Raw genomic sequence first — 24,561 nt, 5'->3', positions numbered from 1 at the left:
GTTTTCTGGCCCACAGTGGAGAGTGGCAGCAGAGAGAACAGCCCGGGGAGCAGCAGGACCGTTCTGCATGGCAGGCGGGACTTGAATCATCTCAGGAAAGCTGGGGACAGGTGGGGGGAGACAAAGGGCTCCCTGGGCCAGGCTGCTGGCACAGTGAGGGGGTGACCTCCCCCTGGGCCAGCTTGTTGGAATGGGGGAGGAAGGTCAGGCTCCCTGCAGGAGGGTGCAGGGGCTGACGTCAAAGGAAGCAGCTGTAACTCACAGGTTCCTGGGGCTGCTGATCTCCAGGCCGTAATTCATCCCAGAAATGTCATTTCAGCCTTGAGCGTTATCGCTGCTCTGCCGTGTCCTGGGGCAGATAACGGGGCCTGGGAATAGGGGGCTGCCCCTCACTTCAGTCCCAGGCTCAGCAGCTCGGTGTATTTAATGTTCAGTGTTCTGTGGGCTCTTCTGGTTCTTGTACACGGTGTTTGCAGGGGCCCAGCCTGGCTCGTTATTCCGCGACGATTGTGCTGTGAGATGACGCCATCCGTCGTTATCCCTTGTTACCCCTCATTATCCATTGTTACCCATCAAAGGGTGGACTCGATGACCTTGGAGGTCTTTTCCAGCCGTGATGATGGTGTGACTGTGAGGATGTTGCCTGTCACAGCGTGTGGTCCCTGCGAGGGCGCCCAGGTCCGTGTGCTGTGCGGTCTGTCCCTGGCACAGACAGGTCTGTCCCGGCAGGACAGGGGGCTCTGGGGGCTCTGCCTCCCCCAGCCCCGGGAGCTGCCGGTGCCCAGGGCTCTGCCGTGTCCAGCACACTCCCAGCCCCGGGAGCTGCCGGTGCCCGGGGCTCTGCCGTGTCCAGCACACTCCCAGCCCCGTGCCCGGCTGAGCCGCAGATGCGTGGGGAGCCGGGGCTGGCCTTGGCCCGCGGGGCCCAGCCCGGGCTGACGCTCTTATCTCCCGGCTGACGGGGCAGAATCCTTCAGCCCCCGCTACTTAAGGCCGTGCACGGCAGGGCTGGGCCAGAGCAGCGCCGGCACGGACGGACAGACACCGCTGAGGCCACCACAGCCACTGCCCAGCCCACAGCTCCCACCCCACAGGGAGATGCTGCCAGCCACATCCAAGCTCTGCGCTGCCATCTCCTACCGCCACCTGCGCAACATGACCGGTGAGCACGGCCGGGGCAGCTCCTGTCCGTCTGTCTGGGGTGGGATGGGGTCAGGACAGCTCCTGTCCGTCTGTCTGGGGTGGGATGGGGTCAGGACAGCTCCTGTCCGTCTGTCTGGGGCAGGATGAGGCCGGGGCTCAGGGATTCTCTCCCTGCTGTCACGGGCAGCACAGAGGGAGTTTCTGACAAAAGTTTATTAGAAAAGCTCCTGTTGAGTCCCAGGCTCCAGAAAGGACCCTCTTTCTCTCTGTACCCCTCAGGGTGGTGGCCGGGACCTCAGGGATGTTCTCCCCACTCTGTGGCATGTTGGGTTCTGGGATTTACTGTCCCTAAAACCCTTTTTGCTACCAGACCTGTCACTGGGGCCTGAGGGGCTGGCTCCTGTCCCTGTGAGCAGCTCTGGGTCACCCTCCCTCTGGCTGTGAGGGGTTTGTACCTCTGTGCTCCATTTCCATGCTCTTTCCTGGGCACCTGCAGGATGCTCCTCAGTATTTTTGCTGCTGAGTGGTTCGGAGCTGGAACCAAACCCAGGATTGCTTAGGCCAACCTGTGCCAGGGCAGTGCGATGGCATCCACCTGCCCCCTGTGCCTGTAGGGACACCGAGATGGTGACAAGCAGGGACTTGTCCATGTTTAAACTGGGGAAAAGCCCACGGCAAGGCCCGGGCAGGGTGGTGCCAGCGGGTGACACGCTCTCTCCCCCAGGTCTGAGGAGACAAGCTGCCGTGGCCATCAGCCAGGAGCTGAGCAGGCTGGCCAGCCGCAGCCCGGGACCCGGCACCTGGATCCACCAGGTGCGCAGGAGAAGCTCCTTGCTCAGTGAGTGACACCTCAGGGGTCTGTTCCTTCCTGCTGTGGGGAAACCGTCACAGGCTGGGACTCCAGAGAGCAGCTGGGGAAAAACCTGCTTGAGGGTGGGCTGTGCTTCTGCTGAACCAAAGGCAGAGCGGGAAATGGGTTTAATCCCCATCCCCTGGGCACAGAGAAGGGAATTTGGTGTAGATAAAGCTCATCTGGCACTCAATTCTGTCCTTGAACTCAGCCCTGCCTTTGTCTGCTGCTGGCAGGCTCGAGGCTGGAGGAGAAACCCTTCAGCGAGATGGAAATGTCTTACATCAAGCAAGGGGAGGAAGCGCTGCAGAAATCGCTCAGAATCCTTGAGGACCAGGACGACTGGAAGACGGAGACGGTGGCGGTGGGTGCTCTGCCCTGCGGTCCTGCCTTGCAGCCCTCCTCCTGTGAGCAGCTCTGGTGCTCACTCTGCCATCCCCTCCCCAGGGCAATGGAGATAAAGTGCTGAGCAAGGTGCTGCCGGACGTGGGGAAGGTGTTCCGGCTGGAGGTGGTGGTGGACCAGCCCCTGGACACAGTGTATGGAGAGCTGGTGGACAACATGGAGCAGATGGGAGACTGGAACCCCAACGTCAAAGAAGTCAGGGTAGGAAATGTGTGTCAGACCTGTCACACTCAGCCTGTGTTCTGTTTCCTGCTGCAGATGTAGAGGAGTTTTTGTGGTATCTGTGTCGCTGCTGCAGCAGAGGTGAGTCTGGAGCAGCTTCTGTGTGACTAATTCTGCAGGAAAGGCACTTTCCTGCAAGGAGCAGCCAGTTCTGCTGGAAATTGGGGCAGATCTGGGGAAGAAATAGCCCCAAGGCACAAGGAATGAGAGAAGCAGTAAGGGAATAGCTTTTCACCCAGGAATTGTAAACAGTTCTGCACCTGGGGGCGAGCAAGTATTTGGAATTATTGTCACTGTAAACACCAAGTCTTTGTCAGACCCTGTATGAACACCTGGTAACCAAAGGCAGCTTTTATCTGTGCTTGCAGTAAACACTTGAAATGAAAGTTTAATTCTAAACTGCAGATTCTGGAGAAGATTGGGAAGGACACGGTGATCACCCATGAGAAGGCAGCCGCGACCCCTGGGAACATTGTTGGGCCTCGGGACTTCGTGAGCGTCCGGTGCTCCAAGAGACGCGGCTCCACTTGTGTCCTGGCCGGGATGTCCACGACCTACGGGGCCATGCCCGAGCAGGAGGGGTTCATAAGGTACCACAGTCCAGTTCTGTGTGTGCAGGGAGGGAGATTCCTGCAGGGCAGAAGGGTTTTACTATGGGCCCACTGTCGCTGGGTTTCTATGGGCAGCAGGAGCTGCTGCTGGAACCCCAAAGTGCAGTTCTGAGGCTGAAAAGTTCAGGTTTGGGTCTGAGCTGGGCCTCTCCCCCACCAGGGCTGAGAATGGTCCCACCTGCATGGTCCTGCGGCCACTGCCCGGCAGCCCCTCCCAGACCAGGCTCACCTGGCTGCTGAGCATCGACCTCAAGGTACGGGGGGCCAGGGGGAGCTGGGGGGAGCCGGGGCTGGGGCTGGGGGGAGCTGGGGCTGGAGGAGCTGGGGGCTGGGGCTGGGGGGAGCTGGGGCCAGGGCTGGGGCCAGGGGCTGGGGGGAGCCGGGGGGCAGGTTCTGCTCACAGGCTGTGTCTGCTCCTCCCCAGGGCTGGCTGCCCAAGACCATCATCAACCAGGTCCTGTCCCAGACACAGGTGGACTTCGCCAAACACCTCCGGCAGCGCCTGGCCCGGCCGGTGCCTGTGACCTGCTGACCACCCTGTGCAGGGCTTCCTTCAGGGGCAAAGTATGGAACCCTGTCACTCCAATTCACCACGGCCTTGAGCAGCAGACTCCACTAATTAATGCACAGTTACAACCAGTAAATAGAAAGGTTTATTTATTGAAGCTCATTGTGTAAGTGCAGGATCACAAATTTAATTCCTGCAGTCCCTTAACTGAGCATGTGCTGGCCCAGTCAGCCAACTCCACCCTCCCTAATTACTTTCAGTGAATAAATAAAGCTATAATTAGTGCTGTCTACATTTAAACCTCTGGACTAATTAGTTATTAGGGAGACAGCTGGGAAGGTACATCCTCAGTGAGGCAAACACAGGCCTGACTGAACCTCAAATTTTACTCTCCCAAAACTCAAACACAGCACTTATTTTTGTTTTCTCTTCCCCTCAAAGCAGCTCTAATTTATTTTTTCCTGTACCAACACATAAGAAGTGTCAAATAATTTATTCACCCCAAACTCTGCAATGATGATCATTAGCAAGAGGCCCCATTAACACCTGTGCACTCGAAAGATCTCCACCTGTAGCTACTTTAAGTACAAATGTCACTTGTAACAATTTACAAGACAAGAATAAAAAGAAGAGTTAAAGCCTTTATTTTTAAAGTGGTTTCCAGTCCGTGGGGAAAAAAATACAGTTTGGACAGAAGCCCAAATTTCAGTCTAACATGCAGCCGTGTCGTTCCAACAGAGCCGTCCTGGCTGGGAGCTGTTGGTCACCATCAGCCAAACACACCTGAGCACAGGGGTCACTGTACCCACACCTGGCAGGTCCAGCTACACCCTGACCTGTTACACCCCCTTCTCCAGCCAGTGACAGTCTAATGGTACTGGGGGCTCCCAGAAAGGCCCCACACGAGCACCAAACACCCCAGAACTGCCTGGCAGGGGCAGTGGGGAGCTGTGAACACACACACACACAAACACCTGCCAGCCAGGGCTGCATCCACCTCGGCCTGTCGGGTCCTTGGCTGGTCACTGAGAGAGATGGATGCTCCTCTGCAGTAAATCCACAGTGGTGGGCGTTTATGGCTCCCAGGGTGGGCTCCTCCTGCCATCCACCTCTGTCTCCACGTGGTACAGGACATCGGCCAGCGTGTGCTCCACCACGGCCCCCCAGCCCATGTCACTCATCTGCAGAGGGAAGCAGAGTTAGCTCCACTCCTGGACAGTTCCAGGACATTCCAGGGCTGTTTCCCTCCTCAAAACAGTAGTGGCAGGGGGGGAATTCCAAGTGTTTCCTTGAACAACAACTCAGTTCCCTTACTGACAAATAAGGCCAATGCAGGCAACAATCTGTCAAGAGGAACAAGATAACAGCACCTATTACTTAATTAAAATTTAACGATTTATGCGGATATCTGTCCTCACATATTTTTAAACACGATCCTTTTGGCTACACTATCCAGGTACTGAGACTGAAGGACAGTTACAGGTGTGGTATGAATCATCCCAAAATATCTCTGATTTAAACAATGAGGCTCTCAGACAGGGGGAGAAGCTTCAGTTCTACTTACAGGATGGTAAGTGATGTCCCTCGGTGGATACTTGAAATATGGCCCAAAGTTTATAGAAACCTGTGGAATGTACATTTTCATTAAATCTAAAAATCTAGGAAAATTTCTCTAGTGCTCTGTCCTCACCCCTTCCTACTCCTGAGCCTCCCCACACCCTGTGCAAGCCCACAGGAACAAACACTGCTGATGTTACTTCAGCAATTTGATAATCTCATTACACATGTGAACAGCAAGATTGTTCCAGAGTGATTCCCATCTTTCCTTTTCACTTGGCACACTCCTGGAGTGCCCACACTTTGTGCATTACTGAAACTGATGGATTTAGGAATTCCCTTTCAGAGACCCCTCACTTACCGTGCAGCCTTTGTACAGAGAAATGGCAGGAAAATAAACCCCCTCAAAGATGTCCTTGAAGGCGACTCCTTGGCTGACACCATTCTTGAAGAATATGATCTGGAAAATGAAGGGTTTTCCCACTGATGGTGGTTGTGAGGACACAGCAACCCTGACAGAATTAGTCCCTGCTCCCTTTCACTCAGGCCAGGCACGTGCTGAAGTGACAGCAACAACTCACCTGGCTTCCAGGGGCTTGCTTTAGGCTCTTCTCTGCTTTGTCCACAAAATCCTTCTCTTCAAAGTACAAGTAGCTTTTGAATTTGATCAAAGCCTGAAACAACATCAGCAGCAAACATCAAGAACAAGCCTGAAGAACTGTTACCTGTCACCTGCCCTGCTCAGGGCCAGGCATGCCTGGTGTCAGAGTACCTGTGAGGAGTGACTCCCACAGCTCAGAGATTTGAGAGCCAGGAGGGGAAGGTGAAAGGAGATGTGGGCAATCCCATCCAGGAGAATTTTCCTTTCTTGAGATCAACACTTTGGGCCTCTCCCCCACGAACCACAGAGGTACTGAGAGGCAGGATGGGAAGGATGCACGGAAAGGGGCACGAGTGAGGCCACAGCCACTCATTTTCCTGTTTTCCACCTGCCAATGCTTAATCCAACAGTGAATGTGCACCTCACCTTGTCTTTGTAGGTGTCAGGCAGGGATTTGGCTGTCTCAGTATCCTCTGGAAGGCTGATGTAAAATCCCAGGACATCGCCCTGTCCGTAGCCAGAGGAATAGTGTTTCCCTATGGACTGGTGAAACTTGGTTCCCTTTTTGCTGCGCCAGGAGTAACTGAACTTGTCGTACCCCAGAGGGGCTTGAAGGTTCCCTGTGGAAACAAATGTTTCATGGTGAACACAGGGAGTGTAGCAGGGGCAGCTACTGAGAAGTGTTTTGGAGAATGATTTACCCAAAGGCTGTGACCAGCCTAATCTGGCAGCTGTGTCTGGAGGCATCTCATCCATGGAGATTTCGAAGTACCAGGCTCCCTTCCGCACGCCGTGCGAGGCTCGCACCATGGAATAGCCCTTCTCACCAACAACAGTCAGTCTGTCATCAGAGATCTTCAGCTGGGGAGCTGCAGGGGAGCACACGATCACTCATTTGTGATTTTTAATGTGGTGGTGTCAAAAGGCAAGTGAACACACAGAGGTGGATTTAACCTCTGCACCTCTGAGAGCAGCTCTGCCTGGTAACGAGAGGTTACCGAGACGCCTCTGTGAGGAAACACGACCTGCACAGATTAACGGGCTCTGTACCTCGGTCATGCAGCGCCAGGAGGACTCGTTCATACAGGCAGGCTCTGTACAGATCCCCAGGAATTGGTTTTCCTGCCCAACAGTCCAGCTCCAGCTTTTCTGGGTCAGGTGCATGGGGGTCAGGCTCGGCCAGGATGTAGCGATACCCGTCCTTGTTGAAGGGGTGCTCCAGAGGGTACCCGTGAGGGGGCAGGCGCTGAGCCGAGAACAACGGGTCACTGAAACACAGAAACCCCACGCTGGCATCTCCAGCTGCTGTCACATGCCAGCCCAGGACACCCCCCTGCAGAGCTGTCCCTGTGCTCAGGGGACACACACTCGTGTCTGTGTGAAACGAGCACAATCATCCACTGCAAATCATTTATAGCTTGTGACTCATCAATCATCTGTGATGTCATCAGTGACATCACAGGGCTTTGGAGTGATCCCCAGACACCCCCCCAGGGCAGAGATAGCTGGAAGGCAGCTCAGAGCATCTGAGTGCTGCTGTCCCTGACTGGTACCCATCCCCACAGCCATCCCCGCAGCCATCCCCGCACCCACCCCTGTCCCCATCCCCACGCCCATCCCTGCACCCATCCCCACGCCCATCCCTGCACCCATTCCTGTGCCCGTCCTTCTGCCCAGCCCCGAGCCCACCCCCGTGCCTGTCCCCGCACCCACCCCTGTCCCCACCCCCGTGCCCATCCCTGTCCCCATCCCTGCACCCATCCCCTGTGCCCACCCCTGCACCCATCCCGTGCACCCACCCCTGCACCCATCCCCGTCCCCATCCCTGTGCCCACCGCTGTCCCCATCCCTGTCCCCACCCCGTCCCCATCCCCCGTGCCCATCCCTGTGCCCACCCCGTCCCCACCCCCGCGCCCATCCCTGTGCCCACCCCGTCCCCACCCCCGTGCCCATCCCTGTGCCTGTCCTTCTGCCCACCCCTGTGCCCACCCCTGTCCCCTCACGGCACCCCTGCTCTCACCTCCGGGTTTTCTTGGCTGTCCCCGTGGTCCCTCCGTCCTGCTGCTTGCGCTTGGCCCCTCGGCCCTTCCCGCTGCCCCCGGCAGCCATTCCCCCTGGACACACAAAGCAGGCAGCTCAGGAGCTGCCGCTCGCCCGCACGGAATCTCCAGGCAGAGAGGGGCAGAGCAGCCAAACCAAAATCAACCCGTGGGCTCAGGTGCCTTTGTCCACAGTTAATGTGAACCAGACTTCGCTGCCAACGAGCACAGCAAAATCCACAGCTTTATGTGGCTTCTGGTCAGTTTTTGAGGTGTCTGAATTTGGAGCAGAAGCTAAAGGAGACTGAGCAGCAAAACAAGCTCAATCTGAGCTTTTCAGGTGAGAATTAAGAATCTTTTCTGTCATCAGAAGATTTACAGGCAGCAGCACAGGGATCCACTTCAGGGTCATTATTATTATTATTATTATTATTATTATTATTATTATTACTACTGCTATTAATGGATACTCCAGTCACAGCCCAAATCTTTCTGCAGGAGCAGCAGAATCCCATCCTAGAGCACAGCCACCAACCCAGTGACCCTGTGCTGGAGGAACACTGACACCAACCAGCAATAAGCACTCAATTTTCAATTCCATCTACAAAATAAAACACACCTAAATTGAGGAACAATGAAAAGCAAGAGGTGTTTCTCTTCAGTACTACTGAAATCAGTTCTATTATTATTATTATTATTATTATTGAGCAGCAAATCAGTTTGAACTCAGCACTCAGTTATAAAACTGAAGGTTAGGAAAGGTTACAAGTTAAATTTAATTCAACTAATATCAGCATGTTTTAATTAATTAAATCATACAGGTATTATATCATCCTGCTATTTCCAAAGATATATCACTGCTGATTTATAAAGAAAACTATGGAAATTTCATGTACTGTAGATAAACACCTTCACGAACCACATTTGCGTGGTAACTAAAAATCCAGTCAGCTGTTTCATCACCAGCATTCCCTTATGGTGTAAGGGATCCAAACCATCCAGGGAATGCCATATTCTGCACAAACATGACCTGATCCAGCTGCACGCCCTGATTTCAGTGCAGACAAACATTCAGGATCTCCAGTTTGTCAACAATGACTTGCCCAAACCATTGCACTGTAAATTTCAGACCAATTGTTTAAGCATTAGAATGACAGCATCAGGTCTATTGATACAGAAAAAATAAACATAAGTGTAAAATAAATAAACAAAACCAGCCAAGTAGGGCAGAATATGGCAATTAAAAGCTTCTAACTACTAAGATAAAAGAATGGAATTGCTGGTTTGTATTGAAGTCCAACTGCAATCACATCAGGGCACGCTTTAATTTTTGATTGACTTTGGCTTCTAAGAGAATCGAGCAAGGAAAGCTTTGCAAACAGCAATACTTAAGTTTTAGAAGCTGAAAGGTAAATATTCACCTCCCAGAGAGGCTCCACCTGCAAGAACAGAAGTGGCACCACATGTTTGTCAGTCTCCCAGAAATGAAATAAAAAGCAACCAGTGCATGACATGGAAACAACACACCTGAGCCATCTATAACCTGCTTTAAAAAGACCCAAATACCTCCTGTCTGTACTACTGGGATGTGCTCAATAAAGATTATTGATATATAAACCCATTAATAGTTCATTTACTACAGCAAGGCTGCCCTGACTACCCTCAGCAAGATGGGAAATCTCAATAACTCAAGGACATAATTTAAAACCATTCTAAGAGCAAAGTGACAAGCTCAGCTTTCAGCGAGCATCTTGATTTACCTGGTCACACTAAAGAAACAGCTGAACCTTCCCAAGATATAAAATTAATCCTTCTATGAAAAGGCACAGTGAGACTGTTCTGAGCATAAGCTCAGCTCACAGGACAGTTTAACAGTTTAACTGCACAGATGCCCATGGGAAATGCAGCATAGTCTCAAATACCCAGACCCCTGCTGAGTAAAGAACTTGCCATTTAAGCTTCCACTCGTGGACACGGTGTTGTTCTGTTTCTGGTTGTCATAGGCTGGACCAATATTGGCAAGATCCTGCAAGAGATCAAATAATCTGCTGTACAGCCTTGGTCAAAGGGAACACTCCCAGTCTGAGCAGGGCACTCCAGCTACCGGGGCTGCCACCCACTGCTGGCACAACACAGGCTCACAGCAGAGATCTTCCCCTTCACTGAGCAGAGAGCTACCAGAGGGACCCCCCACTCCCCTCTCAGCTCCCCACTTTCCTCCTGTCTCCCATCACATACCTGGTCTAGAAGCCCAAATTTGGGGTAATCTTCCTCTGGGTCTTTACTGCCTGGGTCTGGATGCTCTTTCACCAGGAACACGTCTCTTTCTTTACACTAAAACAGAGGAGTTTGAGTTACACAGGGTAACATCATAACAAATTCATTAACAAGAGTTTAAATCCCAGCAGTTCCTACTGCTATGTATTAGGTAAATCAGCTGCTGAAGAAGCATCAGCATCTTCACCCTATAGCTCCAAGCCCAGCCCTCAGCACACACAGACGTCAGAAACCCAAAATTTGTGGGAATTCTTCCACAGATTTACCCTCAATTCTTACCATGGTTTTGACAATATTATTGGGCCAAGTCATTTTCCCAGGCCTCTGCCGTGTTGTCATACACTCCCAGTATTTATCAATAAACGGGATAATATCCTGCAAGAACAGAAAACATTGGTGTGAGCTCCTCCTCACTGACACCATCACTGACGTGAGCCCGCGGGCGGTTCCCAAACAGCCAAACCTTATCCTTGGAGAACATCGTTTTGGGGTGCTCATCTTGTGTCCTCGACTGCCACGTGAGGTTGGCCAGAGCACTAAGGCACATTTCCTTGAGATCTGAGAAACCAAACACCCCAGGGCTACAGTTACACTTGGTGGGAAGATCACTGTGTGTACACAGTGAACTGCAAAACCTCCCAAATTCTGTCCTGACTCAGCCCTCACTGAACCAGTTGCATCACCTCATAAATTAGTAGTGAAACACTTCTTGAAGAAGCCACACATGGGTGTAAATATGGGATTTTGGGTCATTTTCCAAAAGTCTCAGCAGAGCCCTCCCACCGACTTCAGACAAAACCAACCCCCCCAGGCTGATCTTGCACAAAACATCTCCCAGGGTGCTCTTCCCAAACTCACTCGCTTGTTTCCTCAGGAAGTACGTGTTCCCGCTGTGGTGGCACACATTGCAGTGGAAGCTGTAGTTGGTCATGAAGGGCAGACAAGACCTAGGAGAAAGCAGCTTTGTTAGGGGTGGGTACAGCGTAGTTATTATATCAGGTTAAAGAATCCCGGAATTTCTGAGGTTTAAAAAGACCTCTGAGACCACTGAATCCAAGCTGTGCCTGATCCCCACCCTATCCCCAGCCCAGAGAGCTGAGTGCCACCTCCAGCGATTCCTTGGACACCTCCCCTTGCCCTGTCCCTGTTCCCTGGGAGCAGAGCCCGAACCCCCCCAGCTGTCCCCTCCTGTCAGGGAGTTGTGCAGAGCCACAAGGTTTCCCCTGAGCCTCATTTTCTCCAGGCTGAACCCCCTTCCCAGCTCCCTCAGCACTTCCTGGTGCTCCAGACCCTTCTCCAGCTCTGTTCCCTTTCCTGAACGTGCTCCAGCCCCTCAATGTCCTTCCTGGAGTGAAAGAAAATTAATTATTCTGTACTACACTGCATTAAGAAACTAATTATTCCAGGTTAAAATCCAATCAGTTCTTCCTTCCCTAAAACCAGAAATATCTTAGAGGCTCAGTGGGGGTGCTTTTATCATGGACAAAGCTTTATTTACACAACACACCAGTTCCCAAGTGTTCAAGGTCCTTGGGAACCTTCAAGGTCCTTGGACAGGTCCTTGGGAACTCAGACTCCAAACACTCCACTTCTGCTCCCAAAGCGGCGTGCTGCCCCTGCCAGCGGTCACGTACGTGGTGTCGATGCCGAAGGTGTCAGCTGTGAACCACTTGGTGCAGATCCCACACTGCAGCTCGATCTCGCCCAGCTGCCGCACGTTCTCCTCGTCCCCCGAGCCGCCCTGGACATCCATGGCCTCGGCGCCGTCCCCAGCAGCGTCCTGGAAGCGGAGCAGGGCTGGGAATCAAAGCGTGCCCGCGGCAGGCAACACGGGCTTCGGGCAGCAGCGTGCCACGATGGCATTTCAGAGGGAATAAATCCTTTCCCCTGATCCACGGCCTCGCTGCGAGCAGGCTGGAGCTGTTCTGTACACGCAGCTCGTGAGGATGAGCCACACGGGTGAAGATTTAATTTCCAGAAGAAGTTTTTAAGGAGGCAGCGCTGGCGCTGGGGGACGCTCCCGTCGGGGCCGCACCAAGCCCTCCCTGCCCACGGCACCTACCAGCGGCTCCTTCCCGTGGGCCGACTCGGTCTCCAGGCCCGCGCTGACATCGACCACGGCGGCGTCGGCCCTGCCAGGGCACACGGGTCAGAGCGGAGCCCGCAGCGGGGCACAGCCGGGACCCGCTGTCGCCCGGGCCGAGGGACCCCCATCCCCGTTCCCCTGATAACGGGGCAGGTCCCGCGGAGCCCTTAGGGTACGGGGAGTGCGGGGGTCCCAGGGGCCCGCCCAGGGAGGGACATCCCCGGTCTCGGCGTCGGCGGCGGGCGGCTCTGGCGGGGCCGGGGGCTCCGGGGCCGGGGGCGGCTCCGGGGGGGGCTCGGGGCCCTCAGGCGCCGCTGCCGCCGCCCTGTTCGCGCGCTCCCGCGAGAAGCGAGCGGATCTCGCGGGACTTCGCGCGTGGAGGAGCGCTGGGCTCGGGGGCCCCGCCGCGGCCGAGGGCGCCCCCTGGCGGCGGCCGCCGGGAGCACAGCGCGGGGAGGCGTGACGTCACCCTCCACTGCCGTGACGTCACCCGCCGCAGCCTGGGCGGGAGGCGCGGGTCTGACGGCGGCGGAAGAAACCGGGAGCAGGTCCCCGGTTCCCAGTGCCCCGCGGGAGGCGGTTTCCCCCCGGGAGGGACGAGCGCCTCCTCTCTGAGAGGCGGGCGGGGGGGTCCCCGCGTGGGCACCCCCACCCCAGAGAGATTGGGGCGCACGGGTGCCCCAGGTCCCGCTCCCTTCTCCACGGAACGGGACGGGACGGGCTGGGCTGGGGATGCCCCCGGGTCACTCGTCCCCAGCAGCCCCGGGCTCTGCGGCTCTGGGGACAGCAGAGGCAGGCGGGGGTGGCCCCCCCGACCCCCGGCCACAGGGACGGAGGGAGGGAGAGAGAGGGACGGTGGTGGGGACGACCCCGGGAGGGACGCAGGGAGAGAAGGACCGGGAGAAAGAGAAGAACCGGAGGAATGCAGGGGTGAGGCAGGGATGGATGGATGGATGGAATGATGGATAAGGCTGAAGGCAACGAGAGAAGGATGGGGAGAAGGAGAGAGGGAGAAAGAGTAGGGAGGGAGACGAGGGACATGGAAACTGAGAGGGATGGCAGGGAGGTAGATGGGGGTGGAGGGGAGGGGGGATAGAGATAGGGACGGAGGAATGGGAAGAGGGACGGGGAGAAGAGGGGAGGGGGCTGTCAGGGAGGGGGGTGCCGGGGCCGCCCGGGGCGGCGCTCGGGGCCGCCGTACAAATAGGGCGGCCGCGGGTGGCCCGGGCAGACATGCGGGTCCCGCTCCTCTCCGTGCCCGCGCTGGCGCTCTGCGCCCTAGCCCTGTTCTGCCTGGGCTGCGCTCCGACCCGGGCACTCACCTGGGCACCGACCGGAGCATCCACCCGGGCACTCACCTGGGCACCGACCGGAGCATCCACCCGGGCGCTCCCCTGGGCACCGACCCTCGCCCCGGCCCGCTCCCCGCCGCGCTGCCCCGCGCTGATGCTGCAGTTGCTCCGCGCCCCTCCCGCCCCGCTCCGCGCCGCCGCCGCCGCCGCTCTCAGCCTCTCCCCACACGGTGAGTGGGGCCGCGGGCATCCCTGTCCTGGGACCGCCACCGTCCCCGGGGCTCCCAGCGTCCCCGAACATCCCTGTCCTGGGACCCGCACTATTCCCAGGACGGGCACCGGTCCCGGGCAGCCCTGTCTCCGGGATCAGCACTGTCCCTCTTTCCAGGACTGCCACTGTCCCCGAGCTCCCCTGTCCTGGGACCAGCACCATCCCCGGGACCTGCACGGTTCCCATGAAACCCTGTCCAGGGATCCCCGCAGTCCCGGGCATCCCTGTTCCCAGCCCTGCCTGTGGCTCTCGCTGGCTCTCAGGTGGATCCAGCTGCTTTCTCCCACGGCAGGGATGGTTCCCCGGCAGTGGGCGAGGGCACCGTACCCCCAGCTCTGGCACCCCTGGCACCAGGTCCCCTCACCGTGCCCTTGGCTTTCAGGCTCCCTGCAGAACGGCTCCCGCTGGGCGCTCTCCTTCGACATGTCCTCCCTCTCCAGCAGCCAGGAGGTGAACCTGGCTCAGCTCCGTGTCCGCCTGCCCGGCCTCTCCCGTGCCCACAACGTGTCCCTGGACATCTACCACAGCCAGCGGCGCAGGTGCCGGGGAGATGGGACCTGCGCCCACCAGCTCTTCCTGGGCACCGTGGCTGACAGCCCCTCTGCCACCCAGGCCTCCTGGAAAGTCTTTGAGGTCACCAACCTGCTGCGGTCCTGGCTCCACCAAGCCGCGGTCGCTGGGCACCACAGTCCCACGGGAAGGGGGCAGTGGGAGCTGAGCGGGCTGGCTGCCCCGGCCAGCGCTGCCCTGACAGACACCGGCCACGGGGACCCAGCGCCGCCCCAGGACGTGGCAGACAGAGTCCTGCTGCTCGTCTTCTCCAAAGACAAGTCTCCGGGGGACCACAGCCTCATCAGGACCGCGGAGACCTCCAAGTACATCATGCGTGACGGCGGGGCGCGGGGCGCGGGAACGCGCCGGCACCGCAGGAATAGGATGGAGAGGCAAAGGATCAAAGCGAGCGACGCTGCCGCGGCCGTCCCGCGGGAGCAGGGCAGGGCCCTGTGCAGGCGGGTGGACATGATGGTGGATTTTGAGCAGACGGGCTGGGGAAGCTGGATCGTCTACCCCAAGAAGTACAACGCCTACCGCTGTGAAGGGCTGTGCCCCTCACCCGTGGACGAGACCTTCAAGCCCACCAACCACGCCTACATACAGGTAAGAGGGGATGCTGCCCCTGCATCCCCCACATCCCCCACACCCCCTGCCCGCAGCACAGGAATGTTCTGCCCTTCCCGTGTCTCCCACAGAGTTTGCTGCAGCTCTACAAGCCCAACCAGGTGCCGTGTCCCGCCTGCTCCCCAGTCAAGATGAGCCCCCTCTCCATGCTCTACTACGAGAAGGGTGAAATCGTTGTCCGCCACCACGAGGACATGATCATCGAGGAGTGTGGCTGCAACTGAGACCACCCTGCTCCCTGCCAGGAAGGTGCACATCTGTGCCCAAAAGTGCCCCGAGGACCAGCCACCCAAGGCAGGAGCACTGCACAGAGCAGGGTGTCTCTGAAGCCCGCGCTCCTGGGGTTGGCACAGCCCTGGCCGGAGCTGGGGAGGATCGGGTGCCCGGCAGTTCTGCAGCACTGCACGGCCACAGTGCCTGGCTGGATCCGGGCTCCACGTGGAAAAGGCCACCAGGCACCTCCCTGTGAGAGGAGCAGCTCTGGAGCTGTGGGTGCCTCGTGCTGTGTTTACCGAGGAGATGTGTGGGACAGAGGCAGAGCTGAGGGGCAGGACTGGGGCACTGCAGCGTCGCTCCCTGCCATGGCTCAGGCAATGCTGCTTCTCCCAGACACGGGAATCACCAGGAGCCACAGGTTCTCAGGACCCTGCAGCTCCAGTGTCTGGCCATGCTGAACATCCACGCCACTGGGATTTTCCATCTCCCCTAGGGTTTAGGCATTTCTCCTAAGAATTCTATTATATGTCTATTAAAACTATCAGATTTCTATTGCAACTCAGACAAGTTAATGTATTACCCAGCGTCCAGAGCCCCAGCTGGCAGATCCAGGTGGGCAGCTGTTACAAACAAGGAACCACAGCTCTGCTCAAGCCTTTTCCCCCTCGCTGGATGGGGTGGTACGAAAAGGTCACAGCTGTACAATTCACCAATAAATTATATATATTAAAAGTGCCCACTGGATTCTGCTGAGTTTTGATGTTGGTGGTCTGCCAGGGCGTGAGGGCAGGTGGACTCTGGCTGCTCCTGAAGCTACCAGAGCAAGGGGGTCCCTCCAGGAGTGCAAAGGATGCTCGAAAGCTCCAAAGCTCACATGAGATAAGGACGAAGCTGTTCCCATCCTGATGAGGGAGGGAGCAAGGGAGGCACCTGCAGGCGTGGGAGGGGAGGCTGAAGGGATTTTTCCTCCTTTATTAACCCTCGGGCGCTAAGGGAAGGGCCGCGCCCTGTAAGAGCAGTGAATTCTAAGCCATGTGGCGCTGACAACTCCTTTGGGTCACCCATCGGGAGGGGCGATGGGGCTGGGGGCGATGCGCGGGGTCCCGAGCGTGTCCTCCCGCAAGGCAGCGAGGCTCAGTCCCCGGGTGTGACCGAGCTGCAGCCCCGCTTCACAGCCGCCTCCACGGACGGGACACACGCGTGGGGAGCTCCTGGTGGTCCCCAGCAGCAGCGGGCACGGGCGGAACCGTGCAGGACGGGACAAGGGCCACCCCCATCCCGCCCCTCCCCAGCAGCAGCCCCGACTCCACATCCCAGCCCAGCCTGATTATCCCCAATCCACATCCCGGCCGGCGGATAAACAAAGCGTGTCTGCTGCTCCCCCGCCCCAGCAGACCCTCCCCGGGGCCGCTTACATATTCCAGCAGCTTTCACACCGCCGCTGGCCCGTCATTCGAGGGTCATTTGCAGCAGCTGTCAAGGCTGGGCCGGGGGCGCGGGGCTGACCCCCGGCAGGAGGCAAAGCAGGAACCTGCACATCTGCGCTCCGGGTGATGTAAAATTACATTATTTTGCCTCTTTCTCCGCAGTTTCGTTACTCCTCCTCACAAAGTGCTCCAAAGCAGGAGGATTCACTCCCCCAGCGCCCCCCGAGCCCCCCCGAGCTCTGTATCTCTGCCATCTCTGCCCCTCCGTCACGCCTGCTTGGAATCCAGCAGCGGGTTCAAAAGTTGTGCCGGGGCAGGGGGAGGCAGCAGCCGTTCCCTGGGAAGAGCAGGGTGGAAAAATAAAGGCTGGGATTCCAGGGCTGTAAGGAAAACATCAAAGTGTGGACAATGACAATAAAGTCGGGTTTAGGCAAGGATCTGCTGGCGAGCCGAGCTCTGCCAGGCTCGGGCTGTGAGGGAGGACCTGAACTGAGCAGGGAGAGCTCTGGCCCCGCTCCTGCCCCAATCTGCATCGGCTGGAGGACACAGGAGTCCAGACACGCAGGACAAAGTGGGGGACAGCCCCAGTCCTGTCACGGGGTCCTGCCTGAGCCCCTTCAGCATCCCAGAGCTGGGGGAGCAGGCAGGTTTCTGCTCTGGAAAGGGCTGGCTTGGCCAGGGGGGACTGCAGGCACCGATTACTTTGGACACATAAAAAGGAAAAAGCAAGAACAAACAGACTGAGGGGGCTTATCACAGGCCGAGGGTGATATTTGTACAAATGGTGCATTAGAGCACGAGCTGGGCCGGGCAGGTGGTGTTTGTCCCGTGACTGGGACACAGAGCAGGACACACAGATGTGGGGCAAGACACAGGGACACCGTGTGTGTGCTGCTCTGCCTGCTTGAGACAAAAAGGGGCTGGGATGGGAAATGCAACGACAAAGCCAACTTGTCCTAAGACCTCCCTGGAGCATCCCAGCTGTGCCTCAGCCACCCACGACTGCCTCCCTCCCTCCCACTGTGCACAACTGGGCTCAGCCTGTGCAAAAAGCAGCTCCTCGGCCTGGGAGTGCGAGTGTCGGGTGGGGAACACCCCCTGGGGAAGCAGGGATGTGCCCTGGAATGCTGAGCTGCTCCTTGCAAGGCTCAGGGAAGTTTGGGGAGCTGCAAACGTGAACGCACCAAGAGACGGATCTAAAACTGTCTGGCTGAAGGATGCAGCAGCTGGGGCTGGGAGGGAGGGAAGGGAGGGAAGGACCAGAGCAACGGGATGCTGAGACCACTTGGTCCCACACCACGGGTGAAAAGGTTTAAGGAACGGGTTTAGGACAAATTGCAGCAGAGCAGATGTCCCCATCACCTCATCACATCCACTGCTTTGGTCACTGTTCTCTCTGCCCCCCACAACGCTCCCCATGGCCCCAGGGCCCTGCACCAAGAACCCAGCAGGACCCCTGCTCACACCTGGCCAGGTGTTTCAAGCGTTTCCTCCCTCCCTCTGAATTATCAGTGTCAGATGCACCTGGTGCTTTGATGCTGCCGCAGATCTGCATAAGCAGCAGATACCAATGCAAAGCTGCCCAAGGTGGGGGACACAGACAAAGTGCTTAACACCTCCAGCACGTGTTACCTCTCCTACAGGTGGGAGGGAATGGCATTTAGGAGCATTACCTGCAATACCTGCCACCCCAAAATCCATGCAGCCGCTTTTGTACTGACACCAAAGCCCAACCCCGCACGGCTCCTGCAACAGGCACGGGTGGTTGAGCTGAAATCAGCTCATTTCTCCCCAAACTGCCTGGATGTGCAGCCCTCAGCTTGGGACGGCACCTTTGGGGCGTCCCAGGGCCACCAGCACCCTGTGTCCCTCTGAAACCACACTCCTGGGTGACACAGGGACACTGCCCACACAGCTCAGGGGAGGGTGACACCAGATCCTGCTGAGCTCCCTGTCCTGCTCATCAAGGGTTCCATCAATCCAACCCTTCCACTGTAAACCCACAGCAGGGAATTCCCATGGAATTCCTAACATTCTGGTTAGGGCACAGCAGAACGAGCCCCAGCACAAGTGCAGGGATCCAGTCCCTGCAAACCCTACCCAGCCTGTCGTGGCTATTTCAGTCTTCCCTGAACAGGGGAACTTTGGGGAAATTACCATCAACATGGGAAATTTTGCTGAACCAAAAACTGCAGCTGCACCACAGTCCAGCAGTGCCATTTTAAAACAAAACCACAAATTTAGCAGAGGAAAAAGTCAGTCCCAGCTGCAGCAGCTCCTCTCTAAACCATCTTCAGAACCTAACTGGTGCAGCTGAGACTGATAAAGTCACACCTGAAGGCAATAAATTTGGATTTGTTCCCATTAAGGCTTCAGAGAAACCCTTAAATCTTATCTTAGAGAAATGCAGGTTTATCTGCAGCAATTGCTTTGTTCTGTTGTTCTTTATTGAGGGTTTGCATATCATAATGTCACCACTGAGCTTCATTAGCAGATATTTAAATGCTATCTCCCAAACCTGATTTGCACAGACACTCCTTGTGGTTTGGGAAGTCTGCAGTTCAGGCTTGCAGTGCCCCATAAGGATTTTCCTCCTCTCAGATGCCTCCACCCCCCAGCAGTAACACAGCAACGTGCCTTACATACACTTATCAAACCTCACTGAGGCTAAAAATGAAGATATTTGTTCTGGGGACCCAAACTGAATCTTCCCACAGCGAAATTAACCTTCTCTGTCTCAACCCTGTCTCAAACCCAGGTATTTTGTTTCTAACCTTCCCTGTGAAGCCCTCTCCCTCAAAGCTCTTCTCCCTGCCCACCACATGATGAAAAAGAGAAGCAGGGGTAAAGCAGCATGGAAATTTCACCATGGATCACAAACTCGGGCAAGCACACGCCGGAAAGAAAGAATTGCAGTGGAGAAGCTGGAGAGTCCTTCCTCTCCCTGGCAGGGCAGAAGGCAGCTCAGTCAGGAACCCTCCAGGTGAACTAATCCCAAATATTCCCACCTGCAGCCTGAGCCTGGCCCTTGAGGCAGGCAAGAGAACACAACTTGTGACAGAACCTTCTGGAAGGTCTCAGGGGATGGTTTTTGTCACTGTTCTGGAGGCAGATTTGGCAGACCAAAACTTCCCCAGAGGACCAGGTGGGACCAGGGAAGTTTGGCCCAGGCCCAGCAGCACAGGGGGCACCATTTTAATGCCTCAGGTCGGCACTTTCTTGTTGGAATAAGGGACAGAAGCCACATTTATTGCATTCATCTCCACACCAGGAGACTCCACATGATTTTTATTTCTCCCTTATATTGCATTTCTGTAACTGTTACAGTATTAAAATGATTAACAAAAGCATAAAACTGGAACCGAAACCAAGGGGGAGAGTGTCTCCTCCAGCATCCCGAGCCCCGGCCCCTGGAACAGGACCTGCTCTGCTCTCCTGTGGGAATCTGCCCTTCCCAGGAGCAGGAAGGCACTCAAGGCATGGGCTGCTGTAAGCCTGGCTGGTGGGAATCCTCAAGGCAAGTCCTGGTGCTTCACTGGATCAGCACTCTCCGGGCAGGTGCGTTAGATGTCCATGTCGAACTGCTCTTCCTCACCTGCTGGGAGGGACAAAAGCACAGCTGAGTCCTGAGTTCCACATTAAATACCAAGGATTTTAGTGAATCTGGCAGCTGTGCTTCGGAAATGGGGTAGTTTGGGCTTAAAATCTGCATTCAGGCATCAGGGTTGGTGTGAAAATCATCTCGTGAAGCTCTGGTCAAGGTGTCAGCACTGGGGGATCTCCCTCAGACACACGAGAGCGGAGGTAGAGAAAATGCCCTTTAAATGATTTATCCTTACCCCTGGATTTCCTTGCAACAAGGAATGTAAAGAACCACACTGAGGCACATTTCACACTCATCACCCCAAGGGCTGCTCCCACAGCCTGACAGGAACCACAGGGCAGCCAGGAGCTGTTCCTGAGGACAGGAATTCTCTGGGACAGCCACAGCCCAGCAGCCAGACTGCATTTCAGGGTGCCAGGGAGTCCAGTGAGCCACCTCAGGTCACAAAGCGTGTCAGGCATGAGGCAACCCTGACTCTGGAGAGATTCTACTTGGAGCAAGCACACAAGAGCATTCAGATCTTTATTTTTAGAGAGAAGATAAATACTTGCACTTAGTAGGTTCAGGTTGCTTCAAGAAATAACCTCAAATAACTTTAAAAATAATTCTTCAGGGGCAACTTTGGCTCAGGTTGCTGCAGCAGGGCCTCAGTGAAGTGTCCCTGTCACAAAACGGGGTCAGAAACAGGCAGGCAGAATTTACAACTCGGGCTGATATTAAAAACCCAAGTAAATCCTGCTCTGAATTGTAACTTGAAACTCCAAGCAGCTGCAGCACGGCCAGCTCAGGGAGAGGCAGCAGCAGCTGCCCCTCTGCTCTGCTCTCCACAGGGCTCCTAATCCAACAGCAGCTTCCCAAATGCTGAATCAATGGGAATTATATCCCATTACACCCAGTAACTGCAAAAGTCACATTGCTGGGGCCCAGAGCAGGATCAAACAACTGCCAGAACCTTGTTACCCTGTGACACTGAGCCCACTCTGACTTTCCAAGAAGTTATTGGAGAATTGACCACAGTTCCTGGGAATCTCCTGGCTCCACTCCAGCTCTGCAATTTCTAGGAATCAGCAGTGCACCTCACAGGCTGTCGGGGTTTTTTTGTTGCCTGCACTTACCTGCGCTCACTTTCTCCTCACAGCTTTGGACATGGTGGTTCTCAAGCTTCAGCTCCTCCACGCTGGGGCTGGTAACGCCTGGAATGTCCGGAAGGTCGGAGGGGGGTGTTTTGGCAACCGGAGAATTGCGGCATTCCATCAAGAACTTACGGTCATAAATAATCCTGGTACCTGAGGGGGGACAGCAACACGGTCAGCCCTCCCTGCCCAGGGAACTCCATCATCCTGAAGGTCCCTTGCAACCCAAAACACTCAGGGCTTGGATATTTAAGTGGTCACTGTGATGCAGCACTTCACTGCTCGGTCTGGGTTACCCTGCCACAATTCCAGGTGCACTGACACCGTACCTGCCACTAAAGGTGAGACATCAGGTACCCAAACGCTGCCAGAGGCAGCACAGGGCTCCAAACCCCAGACAGGGGCTGGAAGCAGCAGATCCAGCTCCTTCCACCTCACTCAAGGTGACACCAGCTCACCAAGCAAACAGAAAATCAAATTCCATTTCCACTCGTGACCAGAACTGGAGCTGGAAGCTGGAGGTGGGCACAGACCAGGGCACAGGACATGGCAGGGCTGGGTCCCTCTGAGCGCTGCCCAACGGGAATTCCTGCACAGACACCTCCCTTGGCAGAGCAGCACTTACACACATCTTGCTCAAGGCTTACACAGATGGTTGATGCTCTGAGGGTTAACCAGGAACCACCCAGCTCCAGCCTACCACGCTGAGCCTCCAGGCACAGATTTCTAGGAACACCACTGAACACCCTGTTCCTTATAAAGGAATTTCATGGAAAAAGCTCAAAAACCACAGGCAGAAAAGCGATCCCTCCAAACAGCCCAGAGCCTTAACCCAACAAGTGCTGGAAAACAGTGTTTGCTTTCAACAGGAGGCTGCACACCCCTCTGGATCAGGGATGTCCTGCTCTGCTCCTGTTCCAGCCAGAGGGAAAGGGACTTGTCCTTGTGCCCTCCCCAAAAGCGTTAACTAAAGTACACACGTGTGGGCAAACAGCTCCTGCCACCATCTGTCCTGGAACAACCAACTCCCTTTGGTCTGAACACTATAGATATAAAATAAATAGATAAAATAACATGTCTGGGTGTTGTATTCCAGTGAGGTTCTGCCGAGGAATTCTCCAAACACTGAAAAACATTTCACTAATGATTCTGAACTCGAGTTGTTTCGGGAGGAGGATCCAACCCAACAGTCAGCTGGCTGGGAGAGGGGTGTTAAATTCCTGGGAAGCTCACGGAGGAGGACAGGGATTCCTGGAACTGCAGCTCGTGTACCAGCACTGGGAGCACGGAGCTTCCACCTTCCTCCAACAGCCCAGAGCTCCCGAAAGCCAGGGGAGCTGGAGCAGGACACCGTGGGCAGGACACCCAGCCTGGGCTGTCACACAGGCTCCTTCACACGCCCAGAGCCGCGCTGCCAGCAGCTCCCCGCTGCTGTCAGGGTGTATTCAACAGGAAAACCCAGGCACCACGGGATGCTCTGCTCCCTGCAAGCCCTTCAAGGCAGACGCACAGCCCCGTGTGTCTCCTGCAGCAGCTCGGAACGTTCCCTTCCCTCAGCAGCGCGGGGCTCCCGCAGCAGGGCCGGGCAGATCGCGGTGTCACCGGGCAGATCACGGTGTCACCGGGCAGCTCAGGGTGTCACCGGGCAGCTCAGGGTGTCACCGGGCAGCTCAGGGTGTCACCGGGCAGAACGCGGTGTCACCGGGCAGCTCAGGGTGTCACCGGGCAGATCGCGGTGTCACCATCCCGGCCACAAACCCGTCCCAGCTTCTCCTCCCTCCCCGGCTGGCAGCCCCGGAGGGCTCATTAGTGCCGCTAATTGCTCATTCCTGCTCCCACACCTCGCCACGGTTCCTGCAGGTGCTGCTGGAGCCTTCAGCATTTGCTGCTTTCGGGGGAGGGAACACACGGCCAAAACAAGGCCAAACCTCAGCTTTTCTGCGCTCCCCGACTCCGGTGAGTCAGCAGTGTCACTTCCCCTTCTCTCCCAGTTTTAACCCCTGGAATCCTGCGGTACATCCGAGGGATAACAGTCCCTCCATCCCCTCCCACAGTCTGTTTTTTTGGCTTCACCACCCCGCTGCTCACATCCATCCCTCCGGGATGCAGCGATCTGCAGCGGCATCGGGGGGAAATTCCACAAGGAGTGGAACAAACCTCAGCCCACGGTCCGGCTCAGGGGCAGCAGAGCCCGCTGCAATTCCCCACCCTGACCCTGTGGAACCCCTGGAAATGCGGCCACAGCGCCAAAAATGAACTCCCAAGGGGGAGATGGGGACACAAAACTCCTCTGATAGAGGCACCCAGAGCATAATCACTCTGTTACTCCTACAAGGGCTCAAACCCCTCCAGACTGCTGTTCTGGCACCTCGGGACCCCGCAGCAAACAGAGGGAAGCAGCCCAGGGCGTGTTTGCACCAGCAGAGCACGGTGCCTTCAGAACTTGGAGCAATTTGGGAATAGAAATTAAAGAAAAAGCCCCAGGGTTTGCTGACTGCCAGAGAAAACAGCAAATATTAGAGGTTAGAATTAATCAGTAACCATGGGGAGGCTGCTCCCTGCGAGCTCCCGAGGCGCTGCCGCGTTCCCCAGCACGGACACCGGGGCAGGGTCGGTCCCGGTGTCCCGGTCCCCCGAACCCGCACCGAGCCCCGGGACCCGGCGGGGGCTCCCCGTCCTCCTCCCGGGACAAAAGGGGAGCGCTCCCCTGCCCCGCAAAAGCTGGCTCCAGCCCAGCCCAGCCCCCCAGGCCTCCCCGCTGTCCCCCAGCCCGGCCCCGCCGCCCGGCCCGGCGCTCACCGCCCGGCGTGGTCCCGAACACGGTGCCCCCCGGCGTGGTGCTGTAGTCGCCGGGCGGCAGCGGGGCCCCGTCGGGCAGGGCGAGGCACTTTCCGGGGCCCGGGATGTCGCGACTGGGCGTCTGCCCCTGGCAGCAGCGGCGCTACATGTCGGGACCGGGACCGGGACCGGGACCGGCGCTACCGCCGCCGCCGCTTCCGGCCCGGGCCACGCCCCTTCCGCCGCGGGCACGGGGCGGGGGCGGGGCTCTGATTTGCATACACAGTGGTGGGCGTGGTTTAGCAGCGGGGTGGGCGTGGTTTCGCAGCGGGGGGGTGGGCGTGGTTTGGCACCGTATGTGG

The 24,561-nt window shown here is 56.6% G+C and overlaps 4 protein-coding genes across 5 annotated transcripts; 2 read left to right on the top strand and 2 right to left on the bottom strand.

The window, feature by feature from the left end:
- The first annotated feature begins 1,020 nt into the window (after positions 1-1,020).
- STAR (steroidogenic acute regulatory protein) lies at positions 1,021-4,039 on the top strand. The gene is made up of 7 exons (XM_005530841.2): positions 1,021-1,162; positions 1,868-1,981; positions 2,230-2,357; positions 2,441-2,599; positions 3,026-3,210; positions 3,392-3,485; positions 3,656-4,039. The coding sequence occupies exons 1-7, from the start codon at positions 1,099-1,101 to the stop codon at positions 3,761-3,763; spliced, it is 852 nt and encodes a 283-aa protein (XP_005530898.1). The 5' UTR covers positions 1,021-1,098; the 3' UTR covers positions 3,764-4,039.
- A 321-nt stretch (positions 4,040-4,360) lies between these two features.
- ASH2L (ASH2 like, histone lysine methyltransferase complex subunit) lies at positions 4,361-12,581 on the bottom strand. 2 transcript variants are annotated; one of them, XM_014259556.2, is made up of 17 exons: positions 12,521-12,581; positions 12,276-12,346; positions 11,848-11,993; positions 11,072-11,160; positions 10,677-10,771; positions 10,493-10,588; positions 10,175-10,270; positions 9,887-9,962; positions 9,358-9,375; positions 7,918-8,011; positions 6,948-7,165; positions 6,599-6,766; positions 6,324-6,517; positions 5,878-5,970; positions 5,658-5,756; positions 5,304-5,363; positions 4,361-4,920 (listed from the first exon to the last, which is right to left on the bottom strand). In XM_014259556.2, the coding sequence occupies exons 3-17, from the start codon at positions 11,964-11,966 to the stop codon at positions 4,813-4,815; spliced, it is 1,623 nt and encodes a 540-aa protein (XP_014115031.1). In that variant the 5' UTR covers positions 11,967-11,993; positions 12,276-12,346; positions 12,521-12,581; the 3' UTR covers positions 4,361-4,812. The 2 variants fall into 2 exon arrangements, with proteins under 2 accessions (XP_014115031.1, XP_087924351.1); XM_088068225.1 differs by lacking the exon at positions 9,358-9,375.
- A 951-nt stretch (positions 12,582-13,532) lies between these two features.
- Positions 13,533-15,842, top strand: NODAL (nodal growth differentiation factor). Its single transcript, XM_088068430.1, has 3 exons — positions 13,533-13,821; positions 14,245-15,020; positions 15,113-15,842. Exons 1-3 carry the CDS (start codon positions 13,533-13,535, stop codon positions 15,263-15,265), a joined length of 1,218 nt encoding a protein of 405 aa, XP_087924556.1. The 3' UTR covers positions 15,266-15,842.
- A 4,088-nt stretch (positions 15,843-19,930) lies between these two features.
- On the bottom strand, positions 19,931-24,368 carry EIF4EBP1 (eukaryotic translation initiation factor 4E binding protein 1). Its single transcript, XM_005530814.3, is given in 3 exon segments — positions 19,931-20,279; positions 21,404-21,574; positions 24,221-24,368. Coding segments are annotated over 3 exon segments (351 nt in total). The 3' UTR covers positions 19,931-20,247.
- Positions 24,369-24,561: the final 193 nt, after the last annotated feature.

The sequence above is a fragment of the Pseudopodoces humilis genome, chromosome 30, assembly GCF_049639895.1.
Source record: "Pseudopodoces humilis isolate 2021_Gansu_Grassland_sample_001 chromosome 30, ASM4963989v1, whole genome shotgun sequence".
NCBI lineage: Eukaryota > Metazoa > Chordata > Aves > Passeriformes > Paridae > Pseudopodoces > Pseudopodoces humilis.
The sequence above is the reverse complement of the archived record's forward strand: the minus strand, read 5'-3'. Positions and strand labels throughout refer to the sequence as shown.